This window comes from Lepidochelys kempii, chromosome 4 (assembly GCF_965140265.1).
Source record: "Lepidochelys kempii isolate rLepKem1 chromosome 4, rLepKem1.hap2, whole genome shotgun sequence".
In the NCBI taxonomy this organism is placed as follows: domain Eukaryota; kingdom Metazoa; phylum Chordata; order Testudines; family Cheloniidae; genus Lepidochelys; species Lepidochelys kempii.
Window position 1 is genome coordinate 61,614,171 of NC_133259.1, and position 18,241 is coordinate 61,632,411.

The 18,241-nt window shown below is 39.1% G+C and overlaps 1 protein-coding gene and 1 long non-coding RNA gene across 6 annotated transcripts in view; one reads left to right on the forward strand and one right to left on the reverse strand.

Annotated features, from left to right (window-relative positions):
• Positions 1-18,241, reverse strand: part of LOC140910482 (uncharacterized) — a 126,167-nt gene that overhangs the window by 48,695 nt on the left and 59,231 nt on the right. The gene's annotated exons all lie outside the window — the stretch shown is intronic.
• GLRB (glycine receptor beta) overlaps positions 1-18,241 on the forward strand; it is a 77,139-nt gene that overhangs the window by 18,810 nt on the left and 40,088 nt on the right. For all 5 annotated transcript variants that reach the window (XR_012158604.1, XM_073341455.1, XM_073341458.1 and 2 more), the window contains 4 exons: positions 1,442-1,548; positions 5,100-5,167; positions 13,112-13,341; positions 15,183-15,265. Coding sequence is in view for 4 of the 5 variants with exons in the window: in XM_073341455.1 (XP_073197556.1) it covers positions 1,442-1,548; positions 5,100-5,167; positions 13,112-13,341; positions 15,183-15,265 (488 nt within the window). In the remaining variant the exon portion in view is untranslated. The remainder of the gene's footprint in view (positions 1-1,441; positions 1,549-5,099; positions 5,168-13,111; positions 13,342-15,182; positions 15,266-18,241) is intronic.

The following is an 18,241-nucleotide window of genomic DNA, read 5'->3' on the forward strand; positions in this document are numbered from 1 at the left end:
TTATTTTTGTTCCTGAAAGTATCCTTTTTATTGTAGCACAAATTACATTTTGGAGAAATAACCAATAATACATTGTGGTAATATGTGGATGAGTGGAAGATTGATCCTGTTAGTATGTTTTTCCATTGTCTGAGATATTAGAAACGTGATTATTTCATTTAGAAGTGCTGCTCCTATAATCACAGCCTCTACACTACTATAATCAAGTTGAGGGTAGTACTCTAATAGTGAAACCCTACTTCACATCCAAGGAGGAAATCTTGGATTCTAAATATAAAATCTATTCTGTGGCTTCCACATGCACAGCATTTAGTTGTAAATTTCATGAACAAGGGTAACATCAAAAGCTCTCAACACATTCAATGAAACTTCATGTAAAATATGTACAAGCAAACTGAAACATCATAACAAGCTGAGCAAATTAGGTCTGTGACCTACTATTCAGTTTAGAATGAGGTATCAAATAACCTCACCATCTGGTGTTATGTGATGCAACACACATAGGTATAAACTTACTGTCTTATCTTCCATGGAGTCTGAGTCAGGGTGTAAGTAGTATGACAGATTTGTTTAGTCATATGATAAATCACAAACAGGCTTAGGTTTGATGTTTCATTTGTTTGGGGTTACTCTGGAGTCTTGGAATTACCAAACTGTGTGTGTGGATGGTCCACTGAATTGCATGGGTGAATTGCAAGGAGGGGTGTGTGTGTGTGTGTGTGGAGGTGTGTGCATGCATGTGCCTGCTGACCTTAATATCAAAATTCAGTAGCTAAGCTACACTTACCTATCTCAAGCTAACTAATTTTACTGATCACCTGAAACACGAACAGTAATGGGAAGGTTAATGAGGATTGCAATTCTCCCGACAAAAGTAAAATGAGAATTAGCAACCTCTTTTTTTCAATTGAAAAGGGTTATCAGGATTTACCAATTAAATTACAAAGAGCCTTCAACTCTTTGTGGGATATCTGGGTCTGTCACATGAAAGCAATGGACTGCCAAAAACTTCTGAATGTTTTGGCATCTAAAATTGCTTGTCAATTTGTTTTTCTAATTTGACAGTCACTAAAATTAGTCCTTTAGGCTGCTTCTACTAATGAAGAAATTAAAGCATCACTGATATAAAAGTCATTAGTGCATTTTTGCTTATTTGATGTTTTTAGTTTTTTATTTAGTTTACAATCAGAAGCTATTAGAGTTTTCATTCGTTTTATAACATTATGAAGAAAATATTGAAATGTCAGTACTACAGTGTATTAGAGTAAGCTAGGTAAAGGAAGATTAAATACTATAGAAGTTAACTGTAAGGGGTAAACTTGGGGGACCTTTATATGTCTGATGCCTTTTGGATAGTTTGAATGGCATTTTAAAATGACTCAGGAAGTTCAAAGTTACAGTACCTGCTATCTTAAATAATAACCAGTGCACTTTTTCACAGCGAGCAGTCAGCTGAAGATCTTGCAAGAGTACCTGTTAATTCTACCAGCAATATCTTGAATAGGCTGTTGCTCACTTATGATCCCAGGATAAGACCAAATTTCAAAGGTTTGTCACATTTAAAAGACATTTTCTACCTTTTCAAGTTATTAACATTTCCGCACAGAATCTGTGGAAACTAGATTTCTGGAAAGATATAGGATTACATTTCTGAAAAAGGGGTGGGGAAACAGCTGAAAGATATTTACCCTTTTTTAGCCAATGGATAGATAGCATATGAATATTTCATGCTGCTAACACATGGAGTATTTTTAGGGATTTTTTTTAATTAATAGCTTTTTAAAATTAAATTATATGGTTTTAAAATGGTTTTATTTAGTATTTGAATACTGTTTTCAAGGCAATGTATTTTTAAAACATTAAACAGTTTTACTTAATTTCTTTTAAACAGGTTCTTGTCAATGATCACGAAAATACTACAGAATTTAGGCCCTATAGTGTTAGTATTTCTAAAGCACACAGAATTTATAATTCCCTTAAATCTGTGCTAAGTCCTATTGCTGCATTTTGGAAATTAATGTGGTTCGTATGCTTAAGTACATGCCCTTAGCAGCTATCACTTCTGTGCTGTTATAATAATGACAGGAGTATATATCCTCTAAATAATATGTGATAACTCTCACAGCTGCATCTTAAGTTTTCCAGGAATGAGATTCTTTCTAAAAAAAAAACAATTTTTATTACACTACTTGAACTGCAGCTTGTGAGTGTGGCTTTTGCCACATTAAAAATCACATATAAATATGTGTGTGTAGGTATATAATTTTAACACACAAATACATAGTATGAAGAAAACTATTCTGGAAAGCTATAATCTTGATTGTGCTTTTGAGGAGAGTGCTACAGATATGCCATTACCACCTTGTCCTCAAGGTAAAGACTTTTCCTCTTTCCCATGGGAAACAGTTCTTCAGATATATCTACTCAACTCACTTTATAAACATATTAACCCTGCCCCCCAACCTCAAATACTGTAGATTCATAGAAACTAAGGTCAGAAGGGAACATTATGATCATCTAGTCTGACTTCCTGCACAACGCAGGCCACAGAATTTCACCCACCCGCTCCTGCGAAAAACCTCTCACCTATGTCTGAGCTATTGAAGTCCTCAAATCGTGGTTTAAAGACTTCAAGGAGCAGAGAATCCTCCAGCAAGTGACCCGTGCCCCATGCTAAAACCTGGCAAAAAACCTCCAGGGCCTCTTCCAATCTGCCCTGGAGGAAAATTCCTTCCCGACCCCAAATATGGCGATCAGCTAAACCCTGAGCATATGGGCAAGATTCACCAGCCAGATACTACAGAAGATACTTACCTCAGAAGAAACCTCACCCCTTTTTGTTCACTATGGAAGCTTACTCAATTATTTTCAACAGTAGGCATTGTCACAGGGGTCGCATGTCCACCTAATAGGCTACTTGATATTCAGCAATAGGTAGTAGGCATATAGCCTAAAATCTTATTGCCAATATTTGATTCCTTCTCTCACACACACTCCCATTGCCAGCAGTCCAGAAAGAATCAGGACTGAAGAAGAAAGAGGAGAAATGTTACATCAATTCAGAAGGAGGCGATGTGGGAAGAAGAATATCTTCTGACAAGTGATTTGCCCACGTTAAAATATTTCTCAAGCATGACTGATTTACTTGGCTTGCACATAGACCTGGCCTAAATCTGCAAGGTACTGAGCACCCTCAATGGCAGTGAAGGTGTTTGGAGTTGAGGGTACTCAGCCACTTGCAGGAGGGGCTCAGCATGGCATAGTATCAAGCCTGCACATAAGGCAGAATCTACACTTTCACGAGTCAGTCTTAGCAGCATAAATTGGAATAATATTTGTCAAGGTTCCTTCCCCACTCTGAACTCTAGGGTATAGATGTGGGGACCTGCATGAAAGACCCCCTAAGCTTATTCTTACCAGCTTAGGTTAAAAACTTCCTCAAGATACAAACTTTGCCTTGTCCTTGAACCCTATGCTGCCACCACCAAGCGTGTTAAACAAAGAACAGGGAAAGAGCCCACTTGGAGACTCTTCCCTCAAAATATCCCCTCAAGCCCTACACCCCCTTTCCTGGGGAAGGCTTGATAAAAATCCTCACCAATTTGCATAGGTGAACACAGACCCAAACCCTTGGACCTTAAGAACAATGAAAAAGCAATCAGGATCTTAAAAGAAGAATTTTAATTAAAGACAATGTAAAAGAATCACCTCTGTAAAATCAGGATGGTAAATACCTTACAGGGTAATCAGATTCAAAACATAGAGAATCCCTCTAGGCAAAACCTTAAGTTACAAAAAGACACAAAAACAGGAATTCCATTCAGCACAACCTATTTTACCAGCCATTTAACAAAAGGAAATCTAATGCATTTCTAGCTAGATTACTTACTAACTTAACAGAAGTTCTGAAGAGCATTCCTGATCTGTTCCCGGCAAAAGCATCACACAGACAGACAGACCCTTTGTTTCCCACCCCCCTCCAGCTTTGAAAGTATCTTATCTCCTCATTGGTCATTTTGGTCAGGTGCCAGCGAGGTTATCTTAGCTTCTTAACCCTTTACAGGTAAAAGGGTTTTGTCTCTGGCCAGGAGGGATTTTACAGTTCTGTATAGAGAAAGGTGGTTACCCTTCCCTTTATATTTATGACAATATTAATTAAATAAGGTGTATATTCGATTCTGAATCTGAATGTTTCCCATGCTGTCAGACCTTATTTAGGACACAAACAAGATTCCGCCGTCCCTGTCCAGGTTGCTGGAAAGGCTACCTTGTTGTGTCGGCCTATTACTCAGCCCCCAACCTGGAGGACCAAAGGACTGCTTTTCATCCCTCTCTACCCTTTGACCATCCATCTTGAGTGACCCCACCAGGAATTAAAACTCCCACCAGCATAGCTCTCAGGGTCATTGAAAACACAAGCTGCCCCATCATGTCAAGTTGTACTCTTCACGGAAGAGTATATAAGAACAACCTTCAGATGAAGAAGCTGCAAAGGGCCATTTTTATACCCCACCACAACCACCAATCCCTTTACACACTCACACCAGACTTGCAGAAAGAACATCCGGTCTGGAAAATCTAAGCAAATATGTCAGTATAAGTCACAAATCAGTGAAGAGAGCCGAAAGTGTATGTCTTTCCTCTGTACATATGTTGTCTGTATCCATTACACTATATACAGGGGCTGGTACTAGATTGTGAGGTTAGTGATAACACAAAAGCATTACATTTGTAAAAAATTTGCAAAAGATTCCAATTTACTATTCATGTAGTATTTTAAGCTTAGAGATGTGGGCTGAGGAATTTTTCTAGTTTGTTATCACCAGAATGAAAATAATTGTCATAATTTTCATTTTAATGGGAGCAGGATTGGACACCATATCTTTAATCTAGCAAATGTATATTAGAAGATTAAAAGATACTGATGGCCTGATTCTTGTCTATATTTCAGTGCCAGAGCAGTGTTAAGTGCATTTAAAAGAGGCCCTAAAGTGGGGGTAATTCAATTTAAGGACCCAGAATGATATAAATGGTCAGTAGCTCACAAGAGAATCAGGCCCTAAATCTTACACTGTGCATTTTCTGTTTTTTTTCTTTAGGAATTCCAGTCGATGTAACAGTCAACATTTTCATTAACAGCTTTGGATCAATCCAAGAGACAACGATGGTAAGTGTGAAATTTGAATATTTGCATACAAAATTTCTTACTAAGTTAAACTAAATTAAATCTACTTATCCACAAAGAGGATTGTATCTTGTTGCTCATAAATTGTGAGAGGTTTTATTGTCTGATGGATTCAAGGCCTAAAAAATGAAAAGGAGTCTAGTGGCTTCTGAGAAGTGTGAAATGTGGGTCTTCCTTGCTTAAGATATTCAGCTCAGCAGGAGAATGTGTATTAGTGTGAGGTCAGTGACCTCCCTGAGACACAGTTTTGTCACTTATGCAATCTTAAGGTGAATGTTTGGCCCATAAATGAGACGCATAGAAAGGTGATCATGCCAAGAGCAGAAGGCTGTGTAGTGTACAAATTCTTAATTTTCCAGGCACCTGAAGATATGAGTAAGCACAGTGGAGGAAGGTAAAGAAATGCAATATCAATGCACAGTTGATCACACGTATACCCATGTTTGTTACCCAGGATGAGCGAAAGTAAATTGAGTATTGATAAAAGACAGATGGTAATGATTGGGAACTCCCTACTACAGTAAGTCATTTTGTGACTGTTGTAGTTTTTCTGAGTGCCAGCGTGAGAAGCATTCTCTTATGGACATAAAAGTTGAGGAATATTCAATAGCTTAGTCCTCGTTGGACCCAATGACATTAGCAGAAGTAGTGTGAAAGACTTGCATTTAAGTTTGAAAAATTTGGAATTTGGTTTAAGAAGGGAGAGTCTAAATTTAAAACTTTTCCATTTATCATAGTCTGTTCCAATTTTATGCTCCCTCCCCTGCCCCATCCCACTGTTTGGATTCATATTCAGTAGTCAGCAAATGCCCAGGCCAACTATTTGGTATCAGGTCAAATACCAATAACCTACATTCATCACACCGTGTGTGCGCATCCTATATTGCATTTGCTTCTCTTGTTGCCATATTGCATTATTAACTCACTCTCTCTGCGTTACTGCTTTTCAGGTTTTTCCCTCACACTGAATATCTTCTTTTGGATTATTTCTCCCCAGAGATATTAACATGCTTTTTTCAAGATGAATCTAATTTGTGTGTTTTGCTCATTTTTTAAATCCCTTTAAGTCCTTTTTATATTATATCTCTGTCCTCATTGATGTTTGAAACTCCTCCCAATTTCCTACAGGATTGCAATTTCATCTGTGAATTTCATTAGTATGACATTATTTCCTCTCCTGTATCACTCAGGAAGATTTCATTTAAACAAACTGGATGTAACACAAATACCTGTGGTAATCCACTGGATTCCTCCCCCAACTCAGTCCTGCTATTTTCAGTTATTATTAGCTTAGTCATTCATCAGGAGTTGATTTGAGTATACATTTTAGGAGACACAGTATCAAGTACTTTATTAAGGCCTATATACCCTGTCATATATCTACTATTTTCCTTACATCCAGTTTTGTGGCTCTTTCAAAAAAAAAAAAAGCAATCAAGTTTGTCAGGCAAGAGTTTTCCTTTATTAAATCCTCACTGCATATTAACCACGGTTCCACTATCTAAAGCCACGATTCTTAAATATGTGCCAAAAGTTAGGCTCCTCAATCCATATTCAAACATCTAACTAAACAAGGATCTGTTCCGAAGCCCTTTGAAGTCACTGGGAATCTTTCCATTGACTTCAGTGGGCTTTGGATCAAGTCCTTAGTTATGTGGTTTTTCAAAGGTGCTGAGCACCCACCAGCTCCCTTGGGAGCTCAGCAGTTTTGAAAATCAGTCCATTTACTTCAGGCTCTGATTTAGGAAAACTTCCCTGTTAAGAACAATATGTAAGCACATGGACTACAATATAAATGTTAAATAATAATAGTAAAAGCCCGTTTTGATGTCAATGGAACTTAAGCATGTGCTTAAAATTAAGGACATACATAAATGCTGTCTTAAGACAATTTCAGTGGGATTGCTTAAGTGCTTAAAGTTGAGCATGTGTGTAAGTGTTTGCAGGGTCATGGCAGTAAGACCTGACTTTAGGCACCTATATTTGAAGATTCTGGACATAAACTTTTTTTGTTTGTTTAGTAAGGAGTAAGTAGGGAACTTGGATGGGTTTTATTGCAAACGATAATAAATATATGCATTGTATTATAGGAAAGTGTAATTGAAACAAAGAATGTAAGTGTGCTCAAAACAACCTTAGGTTTATTTCTGGGGAAAAGAAGATTGAGGGATAAATGTGAAAAAAGCAGGAAGGTAAGAGTGAGATAAATGTTTAACGTGTCAGGTATATTAGGCCAGATGGTCCTTTCATGTTTCTAAAATTTATTGAACACTTTAAAAAGTGACTTTTACAGAGGTTTCTTTATGATTCTCCAAGGACCAAATGGTAACAAAACATTGATGTAATGGATGTGCCTGCAAAAAATAAAAAATAAAAAAGCCTTGCAACCAATTTGTGCACAAAAATCATGTATGGTTATATGAAAATTGCTTGGCTTGAAGTATATTTATCTAGTTTGATTATTCAACTGAGGTTTTCTTGTGGGTCCAGCCTCTACAGGTACACTTAAGAACTTGACACCAAAAATGAGGTATCAGGGTTAGGGTGAGGAAAGGTGAGGGCAGGGCTGGATTAAGGCCTGGAAAGTATAGGCTCATGCCTAGGCCCCCTGCTTTGCAGTCATCTGATTACAGCACTTTCTGCATTAATTTAAAAGAAGAGTGAGCTAGAAAGTTTCTAGTCCTCAAGGTTAAAAAGAAAAGCTTTAAACAGTGTCCTGAGTGTAACCAATGCAGTGATGTCTGCCTGAGTCTGCAGACAGCCTGAAACAGTTGCTTGGAATGGGAGGAACTACCCCTTCCATTTCAAATTTCAGTGGGCTGTTAACTCCAAGGTACTCTCTAAAGCTCTGGGGGATCCCTCCAGCAACATCCCAGAAAAAGACTCTTTGAATGTCAGGAGAAGAAGAGTGCAGTGGGCCTAGCTCAGCCCACCTATCCAAGCAGATATACTCTAGCTATTATGGAAAGCACTGGATTCTCCTCTACTGACCCTGACTGGCCAGGGAGCAAAGGGGACTGCCTGTCACTGCCTCTCCTACTCTCCAGGGGAAAGAGGTCCTTTTCTCCTTGAAAGAAGGAGGAGCCCCCTTCCGCTGCCACTCTGGTGGGTGGGTGGGAGGGAGGCATATCATGGTGTGCCTATGACCCTGGATTGCCTTAATTAAGCTGTAGGTGAAGGATATGGTTGAGCTTTCCTGACATACACCAGCCATATCCTCCCAGGGATTGTGAGGGCGGGGTGGAGAGGTTGAGACGACTAACTATACAATGTTTGGAATTTGTTATATATTCACCCCTAGAATTCCAGAGTACCATACTCAAGGCCTTTACTTAGGGTGAAAAACTGGCCCCACTGAAGTAAATGGAAAACCTCCTCCTCTTCTTCCCATTCAAAAGTTTGAACAAAAGGGATTTTTTGAATTTTCACATGCTTCAGGGAAAGCTCAAATCTGTTTTCTTTTAATTTATTTATTTATCTTAATTTATATCAGAAATAATGATGTTGCTTTCTTTCCTAATTAACATTGCAGTTAATATAAAAATATCCCAAACTTTCCTATTATCTAGTAGATGATATTTTGTAGCAAGGAAAGCAATATTGGCTGTCTTATCTGTCACACCCTATGAACTGGTCTGGCCACATGCCCACTATTCAGCAGGTTACATTTCATAGAAGTATATCCTCTCTCATTCAGACTGCAAAAAACTTTCCTCATGCTTAATTTTTCATAGGGGTACAAAATGCGAAGAAAAAAATGGAGAACATTTCCATGACATTGTTTTGGCAATCCTAGCTCTAATGCTGATGAGCAGCAAAAATTCTCTTCCATTACAAAGACGAGAGGACTAAATATAATAAATAATAATATTATTTTATTATTAATAAATAATGGAAACAGCAAAAATATAAGATTTTTTACCCTACTCTAACTTAAAGATGGCAAAATGTGTCTCGTGCAACCCCCTTTCTTACCTACCATCTATAGAATCTAAATATAGTGTGAATATCTCAGGGTTAAACTTCACCCCGCAAATTAATGATGATATAAACTCTTCCCAAAATAGATTTATAATAGAAATGCAACCAGATACTAATTCATATTCTACTAAAATGAAAGCACTATATCAGGGCTTAAATCAGGTCTGGTCTTGTACCATGAACAACTCTGTTGCTCCTCCAGCTCCTGGATCCATGCATTTTCTACACTGCCCATTGACATGGTGTGACTCATCATGCCAATACCTTCTACTCAGTTATATCTTGATCGTGCCCCATTAAAGTTAATGGACATTTTTCCAGTGACTTGAATGGGAGCAGGATCAAGCACTTAAAATCCCTCCTAAGAATTCACTGTTCTGTTGATGCCTATAAGAAATGAGTTATGATAATTATGAAGAAAACAACCCTTCTGATATCCATAACTGGGATTTTGCCAGTGCATCCTGTCTTCTGTGTATGTAATTGTTCAGTCCTGATACTGCAGTGACTTACACATACTTCAGTTTCTGCACTGTGAATAGTCCCACTGACTGTATGGTTATGTCTGCACTGTAGCTGGCCTGTGTCAGCTGACTCGGGCTCCTGGGAGAGGAGAGGGTGACCGAGCCTGAGCTCTAACCTGAGCCCAAACATCTGCACAGAAGTTTTATAGCCCTGTAGCCCAAGTTCTGTGAGTCTGAGTCTGCTGACCTGGGCAGCCACAGGTGTTTTAGTATAGTGAAGGCATACCCTAGGGCAGTGGTGGGCAATCTGTGGCCTACGGGCCACATGCAGCCCATCAGGGTAATCCTCTGGCGGGCCGCGAGACCGTTTGTTTACATTGACCGTCTACAGACACGGGCCCCTGCAGCTCCCAGTGGCCGCAGTTCACCGTTCCTGGCCAATGGGAGATGCAGGAAGTGGCAGCTAGCACATCCCTATGACCCGTGCCAGTTCCTGCAGCTCCCGTTGGCCAGGAAAGGCAAACTGTGGCCACCGGGAGATGCAGGCAGCCGTGCCTACGGATGGTCAGTGTAAACAAACTGTCCCACAGCCCACCAGCAGATTACCCTGCCGGGCTGTGCCCTAGGGGGCTATTCACAGAGCACAAAATTCAGAATTGAAGCCTTAGGCTGTTAACTCAGAGCAGATAAATTCCTTTATCTGTGTGCTTTGTGCCATAAAATAATAATTGCATGTATGACTCCTGTTGTAGTTGGGCCAAAATCCTGCAACCAGTTCTTTGTGAATGCATTTTGCTGACCCCTATTAACTTTAGTAGAGGTCTATAGGGGAACAAGGATTTGCCTGTTCAGATGTCATGTAGGCTATGCCTGCTCTACATAGTTGACCCAGCTGATTGGCACTTGATTTTGACCACCTGGGTTAGCCTAGCCTGGGTGAGAGCATCTCCACAGCAAAGCCATACCCATGTTACAGTGTCCTAACTGTTTCTGCACTCTCCTGTGTATGTCCGGGGTATATCCCAACTTCTTTTGTGCAGAGAGGCAGTAGGACGCTTTTCCAGTCAATTATCTCAATTGTGGGAGAATTTGTTTGTACTTTGGGGGGAATTTTGAAAAGGGCACTGGAGGACTTGTCAGCACTTGTGTGATTGATTTTTTTTTTTTTGGCCTGGATCCTCACTGCAAGTGGGCAGGCTCCAGCCCAAGCTAAAGCAGAGCCCGGGCTCTAACCTATACCCTCAGCCTGTGTGAGGTAGCCCACACTTAAGGCACCTTCAAACCTCGCTCAGAGGTTTTTATGTGTGGACAGCAGTGGAGCTTGGGTAAGAGCCTGGGTTAACTATGCAGTGGAGACAAACATACACTTAAGGATCAAGACCTTGATGTTTTGTGTGTGCAAAGACAGAAGGCTCAGGACTAAAGGGTGAACAAGGAAACTTATTTATTAATCGGTGAGTTAGATGCTGTGTTTGAACACTTGGCTTTTACCAGCTGTTTTTTGGTGGTAATTTGAAAAGTAGATTTTTGGAGGAGCTCCATTTTCAGTATAATCAATAATGGCATGCAAGTGAGAATAAACAATGAGTTGTATTAATCACAAGTGGTTTCAAAACAATTAAGTAATTTCCACTGGGAAATAAGTCCATGTGGGATGGGAATTTCAGCAACACAAAGAGCAAACAGAGCCATAATTATACATGTAATTGAAAAGATACATTTGGAGATATAGAGAATAGCCTGAGTTCTCATGTATGTTTAGGCTTCTTTACACCATGTGGCAATACAAAGGGGCCTACATTAACTCCCACTATGTAAGGCCCTTTACACTTCCAGAGTGGTATAAAGTGGGCTTTAACGTAAATGAAAATAAGGTCATATATCATTTTCTCCAAGAACAGACTGTCAAAAAGCCATACATCTCTAATATTAATTACAACTTTTCCAAAAGTATGTCCATCTTTTTACTTAATAAATTAATATTTATTATTCTTATTAATAATAATGTTATATTAATTCAATTTAATTAATATTGCAGTTTTTTCCAGTTTTGATTACTTTCTGTTATTTAAAGTTACATTTAGTCATAAATACAATATTTTGGAAGAATGCCCAGACTATATTAAGAGAAAAGAGACTAACTTGTACAAGAAATGATCTTTTATCATTGGTTTGGCACAATGACAAATCAAAATGTACAAAGAATATCTCCACTAAATGACAATTCATCCATAACAATTTATTATCATTTGTAGACCAGTGGCAGAGTGTTCTCTGCTATACAAGGAATGAATATCATGACAGATCCTATCCCAGAATGTTTACTCTCTAATAGACACACATAAAACACAACCAGTATTACAAAACCTAGGGCAAGGAGCTACTCTAGATAAGGGTTTTTTGCTTTAAAAAAATTAAGATAACTCTTTTCCCCCCATTTTTGGTTTACAATATTCATCTATCTCAAACCTAAATGAACAAGCAATAAGGGTGAAAATCCTAATTGACATTCTGGATCAGATTGTTCCCTTGCATGCACACAGCTCTACTGAGGATGAAATGCATGTGGATACTATTGTGCCTTCAGACCCATGCTGCTTCAGTTCCCGAAGGCAAAATTAGGCTCTCTCTGGGCCTGTTTCTACTACAGTCCATATTCAAACAAAATTCCTGCTGGATTCTGTGAAATTTTTGCCTAAGGTCTTCAATATTGGTCTGTCCAGGCCAAATTCCATTTTTAATCGTGCCTATGCTATCTCATGTGGTTCAGTGATGTGCAAGGCGGAATGGGTGATCGTCAGCTAGCTTCAGGGGCTATTTCAAGCTCTGAGACTGCTCTAAGTTACTCCAGGAGTATAACAATGATATTCCTCCAGTGCAGCAGTGGACTGACACCAAAATTTAGAAACATGTTTCATTTTTCTTTCATTTGTTGTTTATTCTATGGGTCCTTAGTATTACTTCTCTGCTCTGTTTTCTTCTTTGACAATGTAATGCCATATTGTTAACATACCATCTAACCAAGTGGAGCATGTGCTGCCGTTGACACTTACCAGGTCGTTGATGTAAATGTGAAATACACCTGGGCCCTGCCTGATACCCTGCTGCCTGAAATACATATATACTGTAGAAATAGAAGACCACACTCTGTCCTCATTTAGACACATGGGGCACCACTGGTGTCATTGGGGCTGCACAGATGTGAGTGAGGGCAGAATTTGACCCATATTATTTAAATTTAACATGGTTAATCTTAAGAAACAAAGAATTTATGTAACCTAACTTTATGTATCTTTTAGCTAATTCCTTTAAAATCAAGAAAATTTGTGTGCTGAAGAATGATCAGCTATATCCATTATAGGAAAACCACAAAATCTAAATGGATCTTTTTTTCATTTTCGAGCCTGCATGTTTGTTTGTTTGTTTCTGTTTTGTTGTTTTGTGGCTAGATTAATAAACACTTGCAAATTCTTCTCATCAGGATTACAGAGTTAACATCTTCCTAAGACAAAAGTGGAATGACCCCAGACTTAAATTGCCCAATGACTGGAGGGGTTCAGATACACTGACAGTGGACCCTACAATGTTTAAATGTCTGTGGAAACCAGACTTGTTCTTTGCAAATGAAAAGAATGCCAACTTCCATGATGTCACTCAAGAAAATATTCTTCTATTTATATTTCGGGATGGAGATGTTCTAGTCAGTATGAGGTACTGTGTTATTTTTAATTGTAAATATTTACTATTGGTTTTATTTAAATAATCTTCAATAAGTTATTTGGTGTAGGACATACATCTTGCTTTGCAGCTTAGTAATATGTATAATTTACAAAGATAATAATTGGTAGACCTTTCAGCTGATATTTATATTAAAAATGCAGAAAAATAAATCAGAGTAAATTCTCATAAAACTACAGATTCTAAAGCATATTGATTGATATTTTGACTAGAATGAAGGATTCTGAACCCTAGGTATATATTAGATCACTATTAGATCAAATGTAGGTAAAATAAGATTTTACACAATGGAATAAAGATCTTAGCGAGATAGTTGGCCAAATTCAGCAGAAGCATAGTGAAACTGACAATAATTAGGGTCTTTCAGAGTAAGTGATACAATTTTCAGATCACATTAGATGCCCATTAATAAGAATTTGATTTATAGCTACTAACAATTGCCGCAGCCAGAGGCAGAAGGTAGAGGGCTGTAGAGGGTTGTCCATTGGTCTGTAAATGTAGCAGGAAAATACTGATTTGGGTCAATGTAATACTGGATATAAGTTTTTCAATGGATCCAAATTTTTTTTATTAGAAGACTGTCTTACAAATACAATGAAACTTTTTATTGAGGATTGAGTTAGCAGTAAAAGACACACAACGGAAACAATATGCCATAGTATAGTTAAATACAGAGGCTTGCAACCTTATTAAAATTATTGACCAATGTGGAACCCCCTCCCCAAACTACCTAGCAGGGCTGCTCTTGTGTGGGTTTCACCTGGCATCAGTGCCCTTGAGTTCTACAGACCTGAGGGTGGGTATGGGAGCAATGCCCCCTTTATTCCCTCAGGCCTGTCTGGAGACCCTGGCTGGAAGTCAGAGTCGCAACCCATTCCTCTCCCCCACACAAGAGGTAGAAGAGATGAGGAGAGCCATATGCTGCATGAGACATAGAGGCAACCCCATCACTATGCAGTTGCCCAAGTTGCTCATGCCCAAGCAGCCCATTGGGTTACAGAGACCTCAATTCAAAAGTTGCAACGAATGTAATTTAAATTCCCCAAGTAAACCTTCCAGATGCTGGATAGAAGGTGATAAAACCCACAGAGCAGTTTGACAGTTTTCCGTGTGGGAAAACAAAAATCCCTTCCAGACCCCAAACAAAATTTGGCAATCAGCCTCACCCTGGCATCGTGAGATCCAACTCTCTACACAAAAGTGGGCCTGGAAAAGAGCCTAAACTGGCTACTTGCCAACAGCAAGCAGAAACAATCTTCCCCCAGTCCAGCAGGTGAGAGCCAATCAGCTGGCTTATCCTGACCCCCTACTGCTGTTCAGTGGCAACAGGAGCAGACAGGACATGGTCCTCCCCGTTTTCCTCCACAGCCTGGTGTGGGAGAGGGAATGAGAAAGAAGCAGCACCCTCCCCACAATGTAGTACTTCCCCAGCTGCTCTCACTTGAGATTTCCCCCTCCCACTACCTAGGGTGTGGGAGATGTCCTCCTGGACCCATCAAAGACACACTTTGACTAGTGAGGTGAGCATTTTTTCCCTCTAAATGTTATCCATTAAAATCTTATTGCACTATTTTTAAACAATACAGAATTTAGCTGACAAAATACATGAATAAATTTTGAATGATGTTTGTTCAATACCTCAATATTTTGGAATCAGACTCTGTGACCAGAGAAAATTATTGAGGCTCTACTCTATATACTCTTGTTATTTTTGTACTACTTTACATTTAAAGCAATATATATATAATCTTACTCTACTTCGTTATTTACAAAACAGTTCAAATTGTGTCTAAGATCTATTTTTCCATTCTCAGATTATCCGTTACTCTGTCATGCCCTTTGGACTTGACCTTGTTTCCTATGGATACACAGCGTTGCAAGATGCAATTGGAGAGCTGTATGTAAATCAGTCTATGCATAAAAATAGTTACCTTCTAGGCAGGCCTGAAAATCAAACAAGAAATATATATGTTGTTTAGTGTAAACATTTCTTAATAAATTTTAAAATTAATATTCCATGACCATTACAAATTAAAATTTATGGTTCTTTCCTACAAAAAAAATATCTAATTTTTATGGCACCATTTGTTCTATTTTTACATTTTTGCTAACAAACACATAATGACACTGTTTAGCATTTCTGAAGACATTTAAAATGTATTGGGGAAAATCAGGACATAAATATCATTTGGAAAAATGAATTAGTAGTTTCCTCAGGTAGTTTTAACTTACATGACGAACACTTCCTCTGCAGAATATTTTGGGATAAATTTGCTCTTGTATTATTGAGTGTAAATCTACTGAATTAAATAGGTCTACATCTGTTTATAATAGGTTTGAATTAGGTTTTATATGTTTAATTAATACTGGGCCCAATCCTTTGATTCCCAAAACACTTGATATCAGTGGAAGTTTGCCTGAGAGGAACTTCAATATAAGGCCCTTTAGCAGCATTATAGAAATCATATTTACTCAAGGAAGAAGTATTCATGAACAGTTTTCTCCACTTTATTAGAAACACTGACCTTTCTTTAATACCAGACGTGCTAAATTCAAACAGGTGAGGAGGAGGAATTGATTATTACGCTCTCCCTTGAGTGACAGTGTCATTTAAGCTTTTGCCCCTTTTTATTGAATTAGCAACAGTAAGAAGTTAGCTCATGGCATAACTACCTGTATTCCCTTCCAGTTCCAACAGTGGGGATGCTTCCTTGTTTCACTTATTTGTTACACATAAGATGTTTTATTTTACTTAATTACTTGACTAATGGAACTTCCAAAATCAAACTGTTTCTTACATAGTGTCAGTCTTTTTTAAAAAAGGTCACCATCTGGAGAAAAAAAATCATGAAATTCAGTAAATTAAATGGATTTGACTATGTGCTCTTGAATTCTAGAGCAATCTTATTAATGTGTCCCTGATGCAAGGTCTCTGGATGCATTTTTCCCAATTGTGTGCATTTAGGTGTTATTCTGACCTCAGATTGAATACACACATGTCACAAAATATTGGCAAAATATGTGTATTTAAAAAAAGAGCCCAAGCCTCCATGTTAAACTGTAGCTCTAACAATCTGCTAGAACAGCTATGTATCTCATCCAAACCTTTGCTTAAACATACCAAAATGCAGCACAGTTTACTAAAAATGGTGTAATAAAGCCAGAAACTGCATACATAGAAACATCACAGTGATTGGAGAAAGCTTTAAAATGGTATTGGGGATCATATCATGAACGCTTGATTCCAGTCACACAGGTGCATATCACTTGAGCTAAAGGAAAATGTCTGGTAGCCAGTCTGGTAGTTAAGAGCTCAGTTTTAGTGGGCTAGCCACTAGATGAGCAGAGAGCTATATATAGTAGGAGGTCTTTATTTATATACAGACTCTCAGGCTTTAAGGATTTAATGAGTGATGGGGGTTTTTTTAGATACATCTTCTGAACAATAAATCCCACCCAGGCTTTACTTTAGATCACATGGATCAAATGTTTTAAAGAAGTAATAAATATTGTCCTGGCTTCCAGCAGTCAAGAAAAATTTTGATTTTCCGGTCGGTTATTCCCTTGCTGTTTTGAAAGTTTAAAAATTATGGGCCAAATTCTCTTCTCTTCTTGTTCTACTCAGGTGACACAAAGGAATCTGGCCATAGTGGACTAACTGGGAATGCCCCAGTGTAATGGGGGCATTCATCTCTCCTTGCAAACCCAGCTTAAGGAAATGCAGTCAGAAACAAACTCTGGTTATCCCTCAAGTTCCTTTGAGCACAGAGGCACACCTCTCCTTAATCTGCTGATCCCTGCCAGGAACTTACCTGCTAAGGCCCTGTAGCTCCTTTTATCTGAGCCTGTTGGGCTCTTATTGGCTTCTTCCATGAGGCTTGTCTAGATAGCCCTGGAGGTCACACCTTCGCTGCTGCTTTCCTGTCACTTCTCTGTTTTCTGGGGTGGGGTACAGTAGAACTGCTGGGCCTCTGGTAGGTGACTGCAAAGGCCAGGTATGCCCTGTCACATCCAGTTTAAGGAGGATCTGTCAGCAGGAATGAAGCCAGCAATCTAGCTCCTTTGCTGACTTCCCTCTTACCTCTGTGTAGAGGACAAGGAAAGGCACTTTGGGTGCAGTTCCACTCCATGAGTTCTTAACTGGCACGTGATCACTTATGGACCATACACAGCTGGCATACGGCAGCTGTACTTCAAAATAGGGGAGCTGTAACCAGATCTCTGCTAAGAGAAACTCTCCCACAATATTTCTTTCTCTCATTCCGAAGTCTCTAGTAACCTCTATGTAATTTGAGATAGTAATTACACTGAATAGTCTGAGTTGGAGAGGCTTGGAAACTCCCCCCCCACCCCCGCTGATGATAATGGAAGTTGTGGACATTCTCTCAGAATCAAGCCCTATATTTGTGTTTTGGGGGGGGCTGGTGGTTGGGTTTTTTTCCCCTAACAACTTGCTTCTGTAAAAGCATTCTCTTGCTTACACCTTGAGAACCCCTGGCATAATGATGAACACAGAGCCCTTAAGAAATGTAACAAGGTGACTGGCTCTTTAAGGGGAGAAGGGTCCAGCCTCACCTGTAACACACATAGCTTGCCTCTCCATATGGAGAAAATGTTCAAAGTCATGTGGCAGGCAAGTCATATGGCTAAATCAGGGTTTCTGGGATGGGGATAAAACAAAACCCCATGGAGAGCCAGAGGGGAGAGAAAGAAAGACTTACGTTGAAAGTCCTGGTAGTTGCTGCTTGATAGAGAGCAGGGAGAGACTCTCCCTAGTTCCCCAGCAGCAGGTTTGGGGGCGCATGTCAGCAGAGAGAAGGAGTCAGTGAGGATGGATAGAGTGTGGAGAATAAGTCTGCTAGAGGAGACCTTC